Consider the following 18,711-nt stretch of genomic DNA (forward strand, 5'->3'; position numbering starts at 1 on the left):
TTCTCTGAACACTTGAAGTACACATTTACAGCCTTTCACATTAAAACACTGCAGCGAAACGGCACAAAACAATTAGAAGAATATATTACACATATGAAAATGAGTGTTTATATGTGCTTGTGAGATTTCTCTGTCAGGCTTAACGTCGCAGCAATTGCTCAGCGTTGCATAACATGGTAAAGCAGGGAGCTACACTGAGACCAAAAGGGTCGCATCCCAGACAGCACATGTACGTCTGGCCGACGTCGGCCCAATATCGAAACGTCGGCCTCTATACCTAAAACATCTATAAAACATCGGCCTGGCGGAGGCCGATATAATTTGGTCAGTGCTCTGTTCTCCAGCTCATCAATCGTCGGCCCTGAGTTGGTTCATGACCGCGGGCCGATGCCGCGCTTCTCTGTGTGCGCGTGCCCAGTATTCGTCTCTTTTAGCCACCCAGAGAGAGAGAAGAGGATAATCCCAGCGACATCTGTGGCTCTGAGGTAACGTTACGATTTCACTTCAGCTCAATTAGACAAAAAAATACTACTTTGTTAATTCTGTGACACTGAAAAGGTACTGCGTTTATACAGTCTATGGGCAGCTGAAGAGTCTGGCTCATTTTCAAATAATGTTACCGTTAACTTTTTGAGCCAACGGTCACGGTAGCGATTTTTTAACATTAATGTTAACGCCTTAATGCGTTTTCAGAAGTTTCTCGGAGGGAAAATGTAAAAGCGGATTATTAAAGAGAAGTCCTGACTGCTTTTTCACCGTATTTTTCACTCTTTTACAGGCTTCCAGAAATAATCCGGTGAAATAATACGGTGAGCTATTGTTGCTGTTGCTTCTGAACTACAAAATGATTTTTTAATTTATTATTGAATGAGACTGTACATTATAAATGTAATGCTTTAACTCTAGATGTTTGTTTGTGTGAATGCTGTGTGTGCGGTGAGTCCTGCGCGAGCGGGGAGCAGAGTTGCCATGGAAACGGGGCGTCAACACAAAAACCGTTACTGGCAAGCAGTAATCTCCGTCTCTTGCTGCAATTTACACTGTTTTGGGTAAGTGTAGTGTCTAAAATCACACAAATATTACATACAAATGTTCCTGACGCGTTTCTTACTTGTTATTGACATGTTTCAATTAAATTTATTTTATAGAAACGGTTTAGTGTCTTCGGAAAAGTCCGTTATCATTTTAGCAGTTTTCAGGTAGGCTAACTCTATAGACTGAGCTCTTGTTGATGAAACTCTGGGCTTTTGATTAAAACAAAATGATTTTTAAATTAATTATTGAATGATTATTGAACGAGACTGTACATTATAAATGTAATGTTTTAACTCTAGATGTTTGTTTGTGTAAATGCTGTATGCGCGTTGAGTCCTGCGCGAGCGGGGAGCAGAGTTGCCATGGAAACGGGGCGTCAACACAAAAACCATTACTGGCAAACAGTAATCTCCGTCTCTTGCTGCAGTTTACACTGTTTTAGGTAAGTTTAGTCGCTAAAATCACACAAATATTACATACAAATGTCCCTGACACGTTTCTTGCTTGTTATTGACATGTTTCAATTAAATTTATTTTATAGAAACGGTTTAGTTTCTTCGGAAAAGTCCGTTAGCATTTTAGCAGTTTTCAGGTAGGCTAACTCTATAGATTGAGCTCTTGTTGATGAAACTCTGGGCTTTTAATCAAATCTTAGTGCGTGTATGAGATATTTTGATGCCACTTTGAATGTTTTGCTGGTGATTTGTCAGTATGTTATTGGAAAAGGCTGATTTACTGAATCGATGACGTCACTTACAGTGAGAGTGTAATCGTCTGAAATCAAGTTCACATGAGTTTTGATATTTCATGATAAACAGATATTAATACAAATTGTTCTGTGATTACAGGAGGACAGAAAGAAACTCTACAGAACAGAAGTGAAGCTCCAAGATTTCAACATTTATGAAGGGAGATACTGACTTAGAAATACAGGTGAACTGAAGAAGCTCATGAAATACATTAATATGCCTTTTTTCAGAATACATTTCACCAATTTTAAGAAGTCCCTGACTTCATAACGTAAGTCACACTCAACCTAAAACTAAAAATATAGATTGTGTTATTTTAAGATTATATTTTTAGTAGTAGAATATGTATATTACATATTATTATAATTGTTATATATTATTCTGTCTTTTATCCCCATTTCACCTCTACTCTAGCTTGTTTCCTTCTAATGAACCTGGAACTGCAGAGTAAATATTGTTGACTCTGTGTCAGATTGCTTGTTTTGTTCCTAGACTCTTCAGTGATGACGATCAGAGTCTGAGTGAACCTGCTGTCAGACAGTGAGTACCGTGGGGTTTCAGTCAGGGCCTTCAGTAAACAACTGTTAGATACCTGTACACATCTTACACATCTCTGTTACAGCTAACGCAGCCGTATGTGTAAAGGTGCGGTCACACTAGCCTTTGAACGTGCAAAATTATTTCGGACACCACTGCGAATATGGGCGGGAGCAAGATATAACGGTTTCCCCTTATCACAACATGGGTTAATCTGTGCTTTTACTGTGTCCTTAGCGATGGTGTCGAAAGCGTCTTATTATATTGCACTCTCTCTCTCTCTCTCTATAAATATACACACTAAACAATAAAAAAATATAGAACGTGTCCTCGTTCAAAAGTGCCATCTGTTCCTGTTTCCATTGACACTGCGAACCATGCAGCTTCTTTTTAAATTATCTTTTAAATATGTATTATATAAAATAGGATGCTGCGCTATGGCTAAAATTAGCACTTCATTTTTTAATTTCTGTACAGAGAGCTCACGCAGTGACGTATCGATCATCTACTGGTCCCAAGACTTCACGTGATGCGAATTCGCAGGTCAAAGTTCACCAAACTTGAACTTTCGAACGCAGCGAAATGCGAAAATTTTCGCATGAGCCTGGGTTTCCGGTCTGACGCATTCGCATGCGTATGAATGGAAGTCAGTGGAACGAAATGTGCAGTGTGACCGCCCCTTAATGCACATATTATGCCCCACACAGGCTCTCAACAACAATGACGGGGCTGATCAACAACTTCAGCAGTAGGCTAGATTAGTGTGGGTTAAAGGGATAGTTCACCCCAAAATGAAAATTTGCTGTTAATTTACTTTCCCTCAGGTCTTCCAAGGTGTGGGTGACTTTTTGGTAACAATTTATAATAAAGTTCAGTTGTAAGTCACTTTTAAGTGAGTAGTTAATGATGAACTAATCATTTACAAAACATTCATAAGCGCCTAATAAGTGATATACTAATAATTTGTGTACTTTTTGTAAATTAATTTTAAAAGTCATTTACAAGTAATTAGATTATGATTAACTAATTATTTACAAAACATGACTGTGTTCATAGAAATAAATGATGTTAATATTTTTATCTATGTTCTGTAGATTAAGTTATAAATAATTTACAAGTGACATGAATATACATTCACTAATGATTAAGTAATATGCTATGATTTACACATCTTTCATAAGCAATCTTAAAAAAAATAAAATCACGAAAAAAATCAAACAGATCCTTAATTTTTAATAGTTAATATATTATGAATCACTTATAAATCATTGAAATGTCAACATTGTACTATTATCTCAATAAACATTATAAATCATTTACAAAGCTTTCTGCACCCCCCAATCTAAGGTGTAAACTACTCATCAGTTGTAAATGTTTTACAAACTTTGTGGTTTCCAGTTGTGTGTGCGTATGTATATGTATACGTGTGTATATATATATATATATATATATATATATATATATATATATATATATATATATATATATACATATATATACACACACACACACACACCAACACACACAAAATCAACCAACCTGTAACCGGAAAGTTTACATTTACAACTGATGAGTAGTTTACACTTTAGATTGTGGGTGCAGAAAGCTTTGCAAGTTATTTATAACTTAATCTACAGAACATCGTTAAAAATTTTAACATCACTTATTAATCATCTATGAACACATAGTCATGTTTTGTAAATTATTAGTTTACCATTAGCTAATTACTTTTATTACATGGCTCTGTGGGTACTTGATTCTGATTGGTCAGTTGCGACATTCCGATGCATGTTATCCCTGGATAAAAACCTGTAAAATGTACTAACACAGGCTCATCCGGGTAACAGTAGTTGGTGCTGTACTCTTGCTTGAAATATTTTTTTTATTGGTGGAAGCTGTGCATTTGTTTAGCTAATAAATTATAAAAACTGTGTACAACAGTTGTGTACAATTGTTTAATTATGTCATCCTGGTTAGGGTTGGCCTGATTGACGATGCCATCGTCCATCGCCGATGGCTGATAGACATCACGATGCTGCGCTGGCAAACAGCGTCATCAGCTCCAGTATCTCGCCCGTGCATCTGTTGTCATGCGGAGAAGTCACGTTCTATAGACAGTTTCTATAGACAGTTGTGAACGTGCTGACAGCTGGTTGCCCAGGCTATGGATTAAAGGTAATACTGTTGTAAGTAGTGTTCATTTTCTCCTAAATACCGATCATTTCGCTTCATTAGACCTCAATGTATCACCAGTAGCCACCGGTATTGATTTGGTCTTGTATTATCAACTACATTATTATCAACTAGAGATCAACCGATAGTGGATTTTTCCAATACTGATAGCTAGTTTGGACCACACTGGCCGATACCGATTTATAGAGGGCGTGCTGTCATTGAATGTCAAAATTTGATTGGTTGATGATTCTGTCACTAATGCTTGTAACAAATCAGATGTGACTTCTTTCATCAAAAGGGTAACACAATCTGTAGTGCTGGCCATAGACTTTTTGTAATGTAGGATATTCCAGGTCAACCTCAACTAAACTAATCACAAGCAATGTGTGAACATTACACAAATGTAAATGATAACTAAATAGTCTGTAAAAGCATTTTTCACACAATTTTGTTTTTTATAGGGCCAGCAGAGCCCTGCTCACCCTGACGGCCCACCGCTGCTGTCAGACAACATCTCCAAGATGCTATAAACTCCAGGACGAGTAAGTACAATCTTGAACATACACAACTGTATCATAAGTTTGGGAAGGTATGTTTTTTTTTGTGTTTTTGAAAGTCTTTTATGGCAACCACAGTTTAATATATGAAATGAATACAGTTCACTACAATTTAAAATAATAGTTTTCTATTTGAATATATTTAGAGAAGTCATTTATTCCTGTGATCACAGCTGTATTTTCAGCATCATTACTCCAGTCTTCAGTGTCACATGATCTTCAGAAATCATTCTTATATTCTGATTTGCTTCTGAAGAAACATTTCTGACTATTATCAGTGTTGAAAACAGCTGTGTTCCTTCATTTTTTCAGGATTCTTTGGTGAATAAAGTTTAAAAACAGTACAGTGTTTGAAACAGAAATGTCTGTTTTAACTTTTGATAATTGATAAGACAGTGATAATAATTGAAAATGTTTATTGAGCAGCAAATCAGAATGATTTCTGAAGGATCATGTGACACTGAAGACTGGAGTAATAAAAATTAGCTTAGATCACAGAAATAAATTACATTTCACAATATATTCACGTAGAAACTGTTGTGTTAAATTGTAATATTTCACAATATTACAGTTTTTTTACTTGCTTTTGATCAAATAAAGGCAGCCTTGGTGAGCAGAAGAGATTTTTCTCCAAGATGTAAAAAAAAAAAATCGATGTAAAAAAAAAAAACCCAAACTTTTAACGGTAGTATAAATTATAAATTACAAATATGCTGTTCCACCTACTGAAATGTGTATTCCATTCTAAAGAGATGCCTGTTCCACAAATATTACATTTATAGGGATCACATGAAACACTTCATCAATAAACTGATTTTTGAGAGCATTAGTGGCAGTGTGTCGATTTTTGTTTATTGATTGGTGAATTGGAAGTGGATGTGTGTTTATTAAACCTACTTGTGATTAAATCAGATATATATATAGCAAAATAAGCTCAAATTGAGGCAGCAGCATCTATGGTGCATGGCCTGTAGTGAGGTCACTAAATTATAATACAAAGAATTTATCAAAGTCCACTAAAGGAAGCAAAACCTATTGGTATTTTACTTTGAAAATAGCCTTCCAAATAATATTTGGGGCTCGGACACACTTTTTTTTTGTTGTTGTTTAAATTAAATTAAAATACATAGTTTAGTATTCACACAACACATCTAATAACCATGCACTCCAGTTATATGTGATTAAATAAATAATATTTTGTCTGAAATAATATGAACAGCAGCAGCTATTCTAAACTTTCTCCTTTTTATTTCCTGTCTCTATCTCAGGATGTCAATCCCAAGGTTTCTAGAGATTACAGCAGCTCCAGACTGAATCCAAACTCACTTGTGAAGACTTCAGATGACACCAACGCTCACAAAGACTACAGACAGCGACAACTGTGCATAAACACACAAAACATTGGACACACAAAACAAATATTATCCTTATTTTGCCTATAAGGGTAAATTTGATGATTTTCAAACTGCTTTATTGTAACGTCTCTTATATCTGTAAATGAACAATATTTACTCTCTGAGTTATGTGGACCTACATGTCCCCTTTTATTTGTAAGCATCACTTTAAAAATGTTGAAAGATAATGTTAATGTTAACTGAATACAAAACTAGAGACTTGTTTAGTAAGATTTTATCAGAAAATATTTTTGAACTTTTATCATGCAATTTAAAACATTTTAATTGCTCAATTAGGAAACACTTTAGAATAAGGTTCCATTAGTTAATGTTAGTTAATGTATAAATTAACATGAACAAACAATGAATAATACATTTATTACTGTATTTATTCACTTTCGTTAATGTTAGTTAATGAAAATACAGTTATTCATTGTTAGTTCATGGTAATTCATGGTAATTCACATTAACTAATGTTAACAAGCACAACTTTTGATTTAAATAATGCATTAGTAAATGTTGAAATTAACATGAACTAAGACTTATAAATGCTGTAGAAGGATTGTTCTTGCTTAGTTCATGTTAACGAAAGTAGTTAACTAACATTAACTAATGGAACCTTATTCTAAAGTGTTACCCTTAATTATTGTTTACCTGGTTTTATTTTGTGTTTATGTAACTTTTTAAAAAGTTCTTGGCATGCGATGCTGACAGCACTGAACACATGACTTTTTATTATGAACTATGGTCTTCCCAGTGAGTCTCAGTCATCTCTGGCTTTTTAAACTGTAACCTTGAAACATGCATTTCCTGTAAACCTACTTTGAAATAAGTATTGTCAAAAGGTGCTATACTCATACAACATTTAACCATGCAAGTACTGTAGTAATGGTTATTTTTGTTTTTACTATGGTTTTACTGCAAAAGCTGTAGTAAAATCATGGTTAATGTTCAAAAGACTACAAATAATCCCGAATTATCCACTTTTGATCAAAGCATCTGGTAAATGTTATTGTATTTGTACATGTAATATGAAATAAATGAAAATATTAATAAAGTTGCGTCTGTTCTTGAGAGTGGTGTGTATTGTTTTATTATAAACCAGCGGCGGTAGCCGCGGGTGGTCCGTAACGATGAGCAAAACGCCGGTGAACCGCGTCCACGCAGAGCGGCCGGGATGTATCGTCCCAGCATCGGCCGGAGAGCATTTCCGATCAGAGGCCGACGTCGCCGAGACATCTTGCCTATTAGCAAACGCTCCCTGAGCGATATCGTCCCGATGGAATTTTGTAGGTCGGCTCGACATCGGCACAACGTATGTGTGCTGTCTGGGATGCATCACTGATTATTTTTGTACCTACTTATGTGTTATGCTATGATTTAATGTGACCATTTATTAAAACAGAAATGTGTATTTTAAGAATACGTTTTATAACGTGCTCCGAGCATTCAACACATCAAGTTGGCTTCAGCCCCGCGCTGCGGGAAACTGAACTGAGCAGCTGATGGCGCGTGTGCACGAGAGAGAGCCGCGCGTATCGCGGACAGGGACAGCAACACTGAACAGAGCTGTCGTTCAGGACGTTCACTTCCTCCTGGACCTGAACGAACAAATTCAAATCGCAGTTTAAATAAACAGAAAAAAGAGCGAAAAGCAAAAGAGCTCAATTCAGCAGCGCAGTGTTGTTCAGGGAGCAAGCAGAGACGCGTCTCAAAGTCTTCTTGCTTTTGTACCGACAACAAATACATACAAAATATGTCGAAATACCCGTGTTGGAAAGTGTGTTCGAATAAGTATGTGGTTATGTCTTAAGTGAAAGTAAAGATTTGCAAAAAAAAAATCGGATGTGTATCATCATAATGGATGCGTTTGTCTCTTAAAGGGACCGCGCCTAATTTACTAGCTCTGCTGTCAGAGTCTTTAATGTATGAAAATGAAAGTAAATCACTCACTGCTCTTGACTGAATTACCTTGTAGTACAATAATTTTTCCAAAGTCAATCCAAAAATCAGATAGAATTGTTTTACTAGTGGGTGCAGGCCACTAGTTCATTTATGTAAGTGAGTATGGCAAAAAGTGATCTGTGAAATATTATACCCACTAATTCTTCATACAGTAGGCTACCAGTGAAATTGATTTAAAAAAATAATAATTAAGGACCTGCCCATGTTTTGCTTAAGTGTTTCTTTCTTTAATTGTTAATAAAACCTTTTCACACCACAGACTGAACCAAATTAAGCATTTCTTGCTTGGTAACTGTTCAACAAAGTATTGATAGTTGTGTAAATATTGTCATACTGACAGTCTGAAGTTTTGGTTGATTCCATTACATATCTTTTTATCAAAGTTATCCGAAATTATCAAGATGAATTTGTTCTGAGTTATTGTCATATATTATTACCAGTTTCTAAACTACAGCAAATAAACTGTGATTATGTGAGAAATGTTGAAGGTGTCTGAATACATTTTGGTTTGATTTTGTATTTTATCTTACAGTGAAGACTATGCAGTGCTATTTTACATTAACAAAAACAAACTTAAAAAAATGTAAACATTATGTAAATAGCACAAATAAATAAATAGAATGAACATACAGTACAAATTAAACAATTTTAAACAGTGTGTAACTGCATCATCTATACAAACCATTGTGCTTGGACCCCTTATGATCTCCTTGATTTAAAATGCATTGTTTCAGTAATCTTGTGTGTCGTTGCCCACAACGCGACGGTGGCAGGACTGTGAAATACATACACGAGAAAAATAGGCATGACTTATTTCACATCCAGCTAGACAACCCTGTCATAGCTGTTATCATAGCCCAGGCTTTTTATTAAAAAAAGAAAACAGCAAGGGAGCATGGAAAAAGACTGTTGCAGGTGTATTTTTTTATGGCATTATTATGTGTATTAATTTTGCAGCGGGGCAACTCAATGTTGGGCACACAAGTACTTTGGCTCTTTTGCTCCATGGCCAAGATGGCCAAGCCAACATCAAAGTTAGTTCACTAACTTTTAATTCTAGTTATGTTGGCTTGGCAACAAGCCAACATACTGTTATGCTATTTAAACTTATTTTTATTATTTTTTTTATTATTATTCTTCTGAGAAAAAAATTCTGAACGCTACTCCTCCTAGGGCTTTAAAGCCACAAGCCCCAAACTTGGCAGACACCTGCGGGATAGAGCGGTGGTGTGTGCTATATCTTTTCAGAGTGATGAGACTTAAAGTTTTTTTTTTATTAATTTTTAAATGTAAAAAAAAAATAAAAAATTGCCTACAGTTGCAATGACATTTAGGGGCGGAGTCGGGTTTCGTTTCACTTTTAAACTGGTTAAAAATACTGCTGCTCAGCCCAGGCTGTCTACACGGAGCCGACAACTAGCGAATTCATTCTTATTTAAGACCTTTTAAAAACGCGATTACACGCAATCCACACGTTAGAACACACCAAGAGCTAAATTCAGATGTTTCTGAACTGTTTAAAGTAATAACATTATATATTCGCGGCAGCCAACTGCTCGCGAGCTGGCGATGTATTTCTCTGAACACTTGAAGTCCACAGAGAATTTACAGCCTTTCACATTAAAACACTGCAGCGAAACGGCACAAAACAATTAGAATAATATATTATATGGTTTTAAAGTAGTTTTGGCTACTGTCACGCTGGTCTTAGCTGGTTTCTAACTGAATCATCATGCTGAACGTCACAGTGAGCTCGCGATGTATTTCTCTGAACACTTGAAGTACACATTTACAGCCTTTCACATTAAAACACTGCAGCGAAACGGCACAAAACAATTAGAAGAATATATTACACATATGAAAATGAGTGTTTATATGTGCTTGTGAGATTTCTCTGTCAGGCTTAACGTCGCAGCAATTGCTCAGCGTTGCATAACATGGTAAAGCAGGGAGCTACACTGAGACCAAAAGGGTCGCATGCATCACTGATTATTTTTGTACCTACTTATGTGTTATGCTATGATTTAATATGACCATTTATTAAAACAGAAATGTGTATTTTAAGAATACGTTTTATAACGTGCTCCGAGCATTCAACACATCAAGTTGGCTTCAGCCCAGCGCTGCGGGAAACTGAACTGAGCAGCTGATGGCGCGTGTGCACGAGAGAGAGCCGCGCGTATCGCGGACAGGGACAGCAACACTGAACAGAGCTGTCGTTCAGGACGTTCACTTCCTCCTGGACCTGAACGAACAAATTCAAATCGCAGTTTAAATAAACAGAAAAAAGAGCGAAAGGCGAAAGAGCTCAATTCATCAGCGCGGTGTTGTTCAGGGAGCAAGCAGAGACGCGTCTCAAAGTCTTCTTGCTTTTGTAGCGACAACAAATACATACAAAATATGTCGAAATACCCGTGTTGGAAAGTGTGTTCGAATAAGTATGTGGTTATGTCTTAAGTGAAAGTAAAGATCTGCAAAAAAAAAATCGGATGTGTATCATCATAATGGATGCGTTTGTCTCTTAAAGGGACCGCGCCTAATTTACTAGCTCTGCTGTCAGAGTCTTTAATGTATGAAAATGAAAGTAAATCACTCACTGCTCTTGACTGAATTACCTTGTAGTACAAGAATTTATCCAAAGTCAATCCAAAAATCAGATAGAATTGTTTTACTAGTGGGTGCAGGCCACTAGTTCATTTATGTAAGTGAGTATGGCAAAATAGTGATCTGTGAAATATTATACCCACTAATTCTTCATACAGTAGGCTACCAGTGAAATTGATTTAAAAAAATAACAATTAAGGACCTGCCCATGTTTTGCTTAAGTGTTTCTTTCTTTAATTGTTAATGCAACCTTTTCACACCACAGACTGAACCAAATGAAGCATTTCTTGCTTGGTAACTGTTCAACAAAGTATTGATAGTTGTGTAAATATTGTCATACTGACAGTCTGAAGTTTTGGTTGATTCCATTACATATCTTTTTATCAAAGTTATCCGAAATTATCAAGATGAATTTGTTCTGAGTTATTGTCATATATTATTACCAGTTTCTAAACTACAGCAAATAAACTGTGATTATGTGAGAAATGTTGAAGGTGTCTGAATACATTTTGGTTTGATTGTGTATTTTATCTTACAGTGAAGACTATGCAGTGCTATTTTACATTAACAAAAACAAACTTAAAAAATGTAAACATTATGTAAATAGCACAAATAAATAAATAGAATGAACATACAGTACAAATTAAACAATTTTAAACAGTGTGTAACTGCATCATCTATACAAACCATTGTGCTTGGACCCCTTATGATCTCCTTGATTTAAAATGCATTGTTTCAGTTATCTTGTGTGTCGTTGCCCACAACGCGACGGTGGCAGGACTGTGAAATACATACACGAGAAAAATAGGCATGACTTATTTCACATCCAGCTAGACAACCCTGTCATAGCTGTTATCATAGCCCAGGCTTTTTATTAAAAAAAGAAAACAGCAAGGGAGCATGGAAAAAGACTGTTGCAGGTGTATTTTTTTATGGCATTATTATTTGTATTAATTTTGCAGCGGGGCAACTCAATGTTGGGCACACAAGTACTTTGGCTCTTTTGCTCCATGGCCAAGATGGCCAAGCCAACATCAAAGTTAGTTCACTAACTTTTAATTCTAGTTGTTTCTACTCTAAATCAGTCACTACATACATTTCATGCAAGTAAGCAGTTTTCTTAATGTTAGTGAAGTTACACAATACATTTTCCATATAGCATTAATCACAGGGTTACATCTTTGTACTTAAGCAAAAGCATTATTACTACTTAGGTTACAGTACATCTGTTTATAACAACTTAAGCATTAATCAAGACAGTATAATTGCAAAATCATCATCTCCATTAACAATATATATGGAACAGAGATAATGACTGCTTTTTTCCATATTGTAGGAATAATTCCAGTGTCGAGTGATCATTGAAATAGTGGTCTCCAGGCTAGAGATAATTCATCAGCAAATGTTTTAAGTAAAAAAGCTGAAATACCATCTGGACCACTGGACTTTTTGACATGTGGCCTTTTAAAGATTTTAGCAACAGCACTAAGGTCTATCACCATAATTCTATCCTTTGTATAATCACATATTACTGAACTAAGCAAATCTCTACATTCATCAATGCTACCATTTCCCGTCAATTCAAAATGATTATAAAAGTTATTAAATTCATTTGCTTTTTCAAATTCATTTAAAACCTGTATTTCTAACAAGGTGACAGCTAGGGGTGCTCCGATCACGATCAGCCGATCGTTAATGCGCATCTCGTCAGTAAAGCCGGTTATCTAATCAGCAGTTAATTGCATCAGGTGCGTGATTTCACATAGAGCAGCTGTTACTACACAGAGCCGTTGTTAACTGAGAAGATGCACCAAAAAAAAAACGGTGAAAATGAAGTGGATTTGCGCATCTTCTCTATTAACAACGGCTCTGTGTAGTAACATCTTCTATATGTGAAATCACTCACCTGATGGAATAAACCGCTGATTAGAGAACCGGCTTTACTGATGAGATGCACATAACGATCGGCCGATCGTGATCAGAGCACCCCTAGTGACAGCGAATCATTTTGAAAAGGTTGTTGTGTACACGTAAAACTTTTTTTTACATTTTTGACCACATGGTGTCGAGTAAAATGTAGCCTAAGGTTTGCTGTGATTGAACAGTGATGGATGGCACATGAAAGGCTTCTCTCCAATTAGACATGATTCATACAATGTTTTTTCAGATGAAAGGTTTTTCTTCGGTGTGAACTTTCATATGGCTTTTAAGATTAGATTTTCGAAAGAAAGTTTTTCCACACTGCTGGCATGTGAACACGTTCTCTCTGTTGTGAGTTTTCATGTGGACTGTAAGACTCCCATTATTAGGGAAACTTCTCTCACATTGGTGGCAGCTGAGAAGGCTCTTCTCTCTAGTGTGAACTCTCATGTGGTATTTAATGTAGCTCTTTTGAGAGAAACCTTTTCCACACTGTTGGCATTTGAAAGGCTTCTTCTCTCCAGTGTGAATTCTCAGGTGATCCTCAAGGGTTCTTCTACAAGTAAAACTTTGTCCACATTGCTGGCATGTGAAAGGCTTCTCTCCAGTGTGAGTTCTCATGTGGGGATACAATGCTGATCTTTGTGAAAAACCCTTACCACACTGAGAGCATATGTAAGGCTTCTCTTCAGTGTGAATTCTTTCATGTATTTTAAGATTTTCTTTTACAGTGAAACTTTTTCCACACTGTTGGCAGGGAAAAGGCTTCTCTCCAGAATGACTTCTCATGTGGATTCGAAGGTTATTCCTTTGAGTATAACCTTTCCCACACTGTTGGCAGGTGAAAGGCTTTTCTCCAGTGTGAATGCTCATATGGACTTTAAGGGTTTCATTTTGACTGAAACCTTTTCCACACTGTTGGCAGGTGAAAGGCTTTTCTCCAGTGTGAAGTCTCATGTGAACCTGAAGGTTTCCTCTTCCACTGAAGCTTTGTCCACATTGCTGGCATGTGAAAGGCTTCTCTCCAGTGTGACTCCTCATGTGGGGATACAATGCTGATCTTTGTGAAAAACCCTTACCACACTGAGGGCAGGTGAAAGGCTTTTCTCCAGTGTGGATAAATTCATGTACTTTAAGAGATGCTTTTAGAATGAAACTTTTTCCACACTGTTTGCAGATGAACTTCCCAGATCCTGTTTTCTGAGCTTTTTTTCGAACGGAAATCGTTTTTGACTGTGTGCAACTGAAAGATTTTTCTTCAGTTATGAAATCCTGATGCTTCTCATCACTCAGATTTTTCTCTTTTTCATTCAGGTTTTGACTCTCTTCTTTCAGTGCCATCAGGTCTAAGGTGAAAGAAGACAAATACAAGTTAATCCTGGTTTAATGGCACAAAACTACAATTGTTCCATACACATTGCTCAAAAAAAAATTAAGGGAACACTTAAATCACATATTGATTCTCAATGACTGCAATTTTCAATTCTAAAAATTATTTGAAAACCTTTATTTATAAACATTTTATAATTTTTAAGGATAAATATTAAGTGATAAGTTAAGGGGAACCAAAATCAGCCCTCGGTGTAAAAACTTAAGTTACAAGCTGATCCAACTTGCATGAAGTTCATCACAGCTACACATAATAGAAGTCAGTAGAGTGTATGGCCCCCACATACCTATCTATATGCACTCTCCACAATATCTGGCCAATACCTGGATCAGGACATCAGTGAGATCCTGAAGAGTCTGTTGTGCTACTTGACGGCTGTGGATGCTCTGATAATATCCCAGAGATTCTCAAATAGATTCAGGTCTGGAGAACGAGAGGTCCAGTAATTGACATCAATACCTTTGTCATCTAAAGCTTGTCCATACACTCTTGCCTCACTAGGACAAACACTATCAGGCACCAGGTGGAAACCAGGACCCACTGCACCAGCATATGGTCTGACAATGGCTCGGAGGGTTTCATTGCAGTACCAAACAGCAGTAAAGGCACCATGGGCTAGAACGACTATGCTGCATGCAGCATAACATTGCCCATGCATCTCCAGATTTTGTCACATGTGCTCAGTGTGAACCTGCTTTGGTGTTCTCTGGCAAAAGCCAATCAAGCTGTAACAGTGCTGAGCTGTGAGCAAAGGTCCCACTAGAGGATGCTGAGCCCTCATGGCACGCTTATTAAGTATGTTTTTGACAGTTTATCCCTGACAATTTAGTCAGAAACATGCACACCAGTAGCCTACTGGAGATCATTTTGCAGGGCTCTAGCAGTGCTCCTCCTGTTCCTTCTTGCACAAAGGAACAGATACCGGTCCTGCTGTTGGGTTGTTACCCTTTTGCCTCCCTGTCTAGATCTCATTGGTTAACAGCCTATCTCTCGGTATCTCATTCATGCTCTTGAAACTGTGTTGGGAGACACATCAAACATCCTTGCGACAGCACATATGGAGATAGCGACAGCTATCCTGGAGGAGCTGGATTGCACGAGCAAACATTTTGGGATACAAGAACTGCATCATGCTACAGACAAGTGACAAGGACCCAAACAAAACATAAAACTAAAGACAAATCAGTCAGGAAGAATAATTGTCAACAACGGTCTGTTGCCAACACCTGCAAAATCATTCCCTTTTTTGGGTGTTGTCTAGCGGTTGCTTCTCCAGGGCACCTGATTCACAATCACCTATGCTTCTTAATTGGACAGATTGATATCCCTAACATTAAACTGACTTGGTGCTGTACTGTGATTAGGTGTTGCCTTAATTGTTTGGAGCAGTGTAATACAGAACCATCCCGTATTTAGGACATCTAAGTCATGTTCCATATTAATGCTGCTTTTTACATGGCATCAGAATTGCAGTAAATACGAGTTTCCTAGGTAAAATTGTGCTTGGATTTTGTGTATATCCACCTGGATAAAAGAAACCATTAAAAGATCTGGGCCCCGTTCCCCAAAACTTTCTTATCGCTAAGCAGTTCTTAACCTATTCCTTAACCTCTCATGAGTTTGGTTGTGTGGGCCGCGAGTTGAAAAAGGTTGGGAACCACTGGCGTAGGCTATTTCGTAATGTCATTAAACCGTTTAAATTGGCAATCACTTTTGATAATTAAAATCTGGCAAACAATTTGGCTCTATTTGAATTTAATCTAAATTTGGCTTTTTTATCTTGTATTGATTCAAAGACGGCACCGGCCACTGGCAGGAAAAATCATGGGGACACAGACAATTAGCTCTTTACAGGATATTTTTGAGCTTTGTTATCACCCAGCAGGCCAACAAGATTTTATTAGATACCTCGCATCTGTTGTATCCTGAGTACACACTGATGAATTCTGGACGGATATACAGTGTTATATTATGCAAGTATAACCAATATAAATATTCATTTTTACCATTGTCTATTAAATTAATTAATGAGCAAATGCAGGAAGATAAAGATAAATAAATGGTAATAGAGATTTGTGTTGTGTATTGGTATATGATATATGTACTGTTTTTATGATGTAGGTTTTTGGAATTGAAATGTGTTTTACTCTTTCATTTTATATGTTGTTATTTATTGATGTGGCAGCAGTTTCCCTAATCTAAAACACATTTCTCCTAAGGGATACAATAAATGCTACCTTGACCTTGATTGATCAGGCGTACATATCACGAAAAGGATACGCAGCCATAAACGTGCAGGTTATAGTGGACCATAGGGGTGTGATCTCCGACCTGGTGGCAAGGTCCAGCAAATCTTCAAGTTCCTCTGATGAGAAGCTTGGTGCCCTTTTTTTTTTACGTTGCTTCCCCATCATATTCTGTATCTCTCTCTATCTGTACATTGTAGATTGGTTACTGTTTTCAATAAAAAGCAACCTATGGCAATCAATACCGCATTAAACAGAAGTAACTGCAGCTGCTTGCCAATCAATACTGATTATAAAGTACCTTACCATTAATATAAAAGTGTATTACATCATTTTTATAAGTCGTTAAACCCATGTCAAGAAGTGGCACAAGTGGCAAAACGGGATAAGGAGGGTGAAAGATTAGCGAGGGATACCCGTTCGTCTAACCGTCACAACATATTTGTGTGAATATCGTGTGAACATATTACTGACAACTTGATAATTTAATTCATAGTCTATTTACTGATAACAAACTATTTTAAAATAAATGTTACTGGAATAATTTGAGGAACGTTTCATTTGCATAGAACGTGTTGTCTTTCCTAACACTGTAATGCACCTTCGCGTGAAGTGGAAAATCGATTCATGAGCAATCGATGCCAACTAATTCAGCACCCTCACTCTGGAAAGCGCCCTTGTAACGTGGGACGTAAGAGGCAGCGTGTTAAGAAGCTTCCTAAGGGACACTTCAGGGAACACACTTAGGAACAAACAACTTTGGTAAGATATATCTTTCGAGTCTTCTTAGCGCGCTAAGAGTGAGCGTTAGCGGGGAAACGGGCCCTGTATCCTTGATATGTGATCCTTATGGACCAGGCCTTAGCCATGTGATTCCCAAATTAACTTAAATTTCAATCATCATAGAGTGAATGTTTATCATTTATACATGTTTCGTCTTTGCCAAATTACACATTCAAATTAATTTAAACCATTCCTGGTCAAAGAGAGGTGAAAAAGAACTTAATTCAGTGCTTCAGTACTTATGTGTTATCTTCAGTTATCTCTTCACAGCAGTTCACAGTCAGTGTACTGTTTGAGTACATGAATTACTCCGGGATATTTGTTGGTTTGAACAGAGGGAGTGTCAGCCACATTAAAAAAGTTAACAGCTTAAGTCATTTGTGGATTAATGCGTATTGGAGATGCGAACAGATTAAAACGATTCAGTTCAATTTGGTGAACTGTTTCAAAAAGATCCGGTTACATCGAATGATTCGTTCGCGAACCGGCTATCACAAACTGCTTTGATTTCAACAGACACGGAAGAGAAGACAATGCTGAATGAAGTCGTAGTTTTTGCTATTTTTGGACCAAAATGTATTTTCGATGCTTCAAAAAATTCTAACTGACCCTCTGATGTCACATGGATTACTTTGATGATGTTTTTCTTACCTTTCTGGACATGGACAGTAGACCGTACACAAAGTATTAATGGAGGGACTGAGAGCTCTCGGACTAAATCTAAAATATCTTAAACTGTGGAACAACATTAGGGTAAAGTTATTAAATTTGTGGCATGTATAGTCTCAAGAGAAATTCACTAAAATATAATGTCCTCAAGAGGATGCAGGGTCTCAGGAGGTTAATAATGTTCGAAATTTATTGGACTACAAGCTTTTCTTGTGGTATAAAGGTACTTAGCAGAGACTTACTACCACATTTTGGCTGTTTTAATTTCTCGATTAAATTATCCTTTCATTTTTTTTAATAATTGAAAACAGTATTTATCATTTTAAGTTTTGAACATCAAAACAATTTATCTGTAACCGCTAATGGTTGAATATATTTGTAAAGTTATTTTATATCAGTATTTATGTATCAGAAAAATCTACTGTTTAGTCCTACATGAAAAACCCTCTTTATTTGATTCATGTGTTTGTTTTGTTGTATTTGTTTTATTTCTCATAATTTGATTATTTGTTGGTGATTGTTTAATTATTTTATAAATGAGTGTTTACTTTTCTAAGGTTATTTTGGGTATTTTTCAGACTATAAAATCACACCAAAGTATAAATCGCATCAGTCCAAAAATACGTCATGATGAAGAAAAAAAACATTTGTAAGTCGCATTGGACTATAAGTCTCATTTATTTAGAA

General features: G+C 36.6%; 2 protein-coding genes and 1 long non-coding RNA gene across 15 annotated transcripts in view; 1 reads left to right on the top strand and 2 right to left on the bottom strand.

Moving 5' to 3' along the window:
* Positions 1-209: 209 nt before the first annotated feature.
* Positions 210-7,521, top strand: LOC127969871 (uncharacterized). Of its 7 annotated transcripts, XR_008156386.1 has the most exons (10): positions 210-485; positions 779-809; positions 907-1,049; positions 1,149-1,199; positions 1,335-1,477; positions 1,884-1,968; positions 2,277-2,324; positions 4,299-4,507; positions 4,958-5,038; positions 6,322-7,521. It is a non-coding gene; the product is annotated as an uncharacterized LOC127969871 (long non-coding RNA). The 7 variants fall into 7 exon arrangements; XR_008156389.1 differs by having other exon boundaries at positions 779-1,049; positions 1,884-2,055; positions 2,199-2,324; XR_008156385.1 differs by having other exon boundaries at positions 779-1,049; positions 2,199-2,324.
* Positions 7,522-12,527: 5,006 nt separating this feature from the next.
* LOC127969271 (gastrula zinc finger protein XlCGF57.1-like) overlaps positions 12,528-18,711 on the bottom strand; it is a 44,813-nt gene continuing 38,629 nt past the window's right edge. The window contains exon 3 of the mRNA XM_052571122.1: positions 12,528-12,676. The gene's annotated coding sequence lies outside the window, so the exon portion shown is untranslated. The remainder of the gene's footprint in view (positions 12,677-18,711) is intronic.
* LOC127969347 (gastrula zinc finger protein XlCGF8.2DB-like) overlaps positions 12,676-18,711 on the bottom strand; it is a 45,564-nt gene continuing 39,528 nt past the window's right edge. For 3 of the 7 annotated variants that reach the window (XM_052571235.1, XM_052571230.1, XM_052571245.1), the window contains exon 3: positions 12,676-14,282. In XM_052571235.1, the coding sequence (XP_052427195.1) occupies positions 13,180-14,282 (1,103 nt within the window). In that variant the 3' untranslated portion in view covers positions 12,676-13,179. Of the gene's footprint in view, positions 14,283-14,612; positions 14,750-18,711 lie in introns of all 7 variants that reach the window. The other 4 variants (XM_052571258.1, XM_052571276.1, XM_052571253.1 and 1 more) reach the window with 2 other exon arrangements.

Source organism: Carassius gibelio, chromosome A4, assembly GCF_023724105.1.
Source record: "Carassius gibelio isolate Cgi1373 ecotype wild population from Czech Republic chromosome A4, carGib1.2-hapl.c, whole genome shotgun sequence".
Classification (NCBI taxonomy): Eukaryota; Metazoa; Chordata; class Actinopteri; order Cypriniformes; family Cyprinidae; genus Carassius; species Carassius gibelio.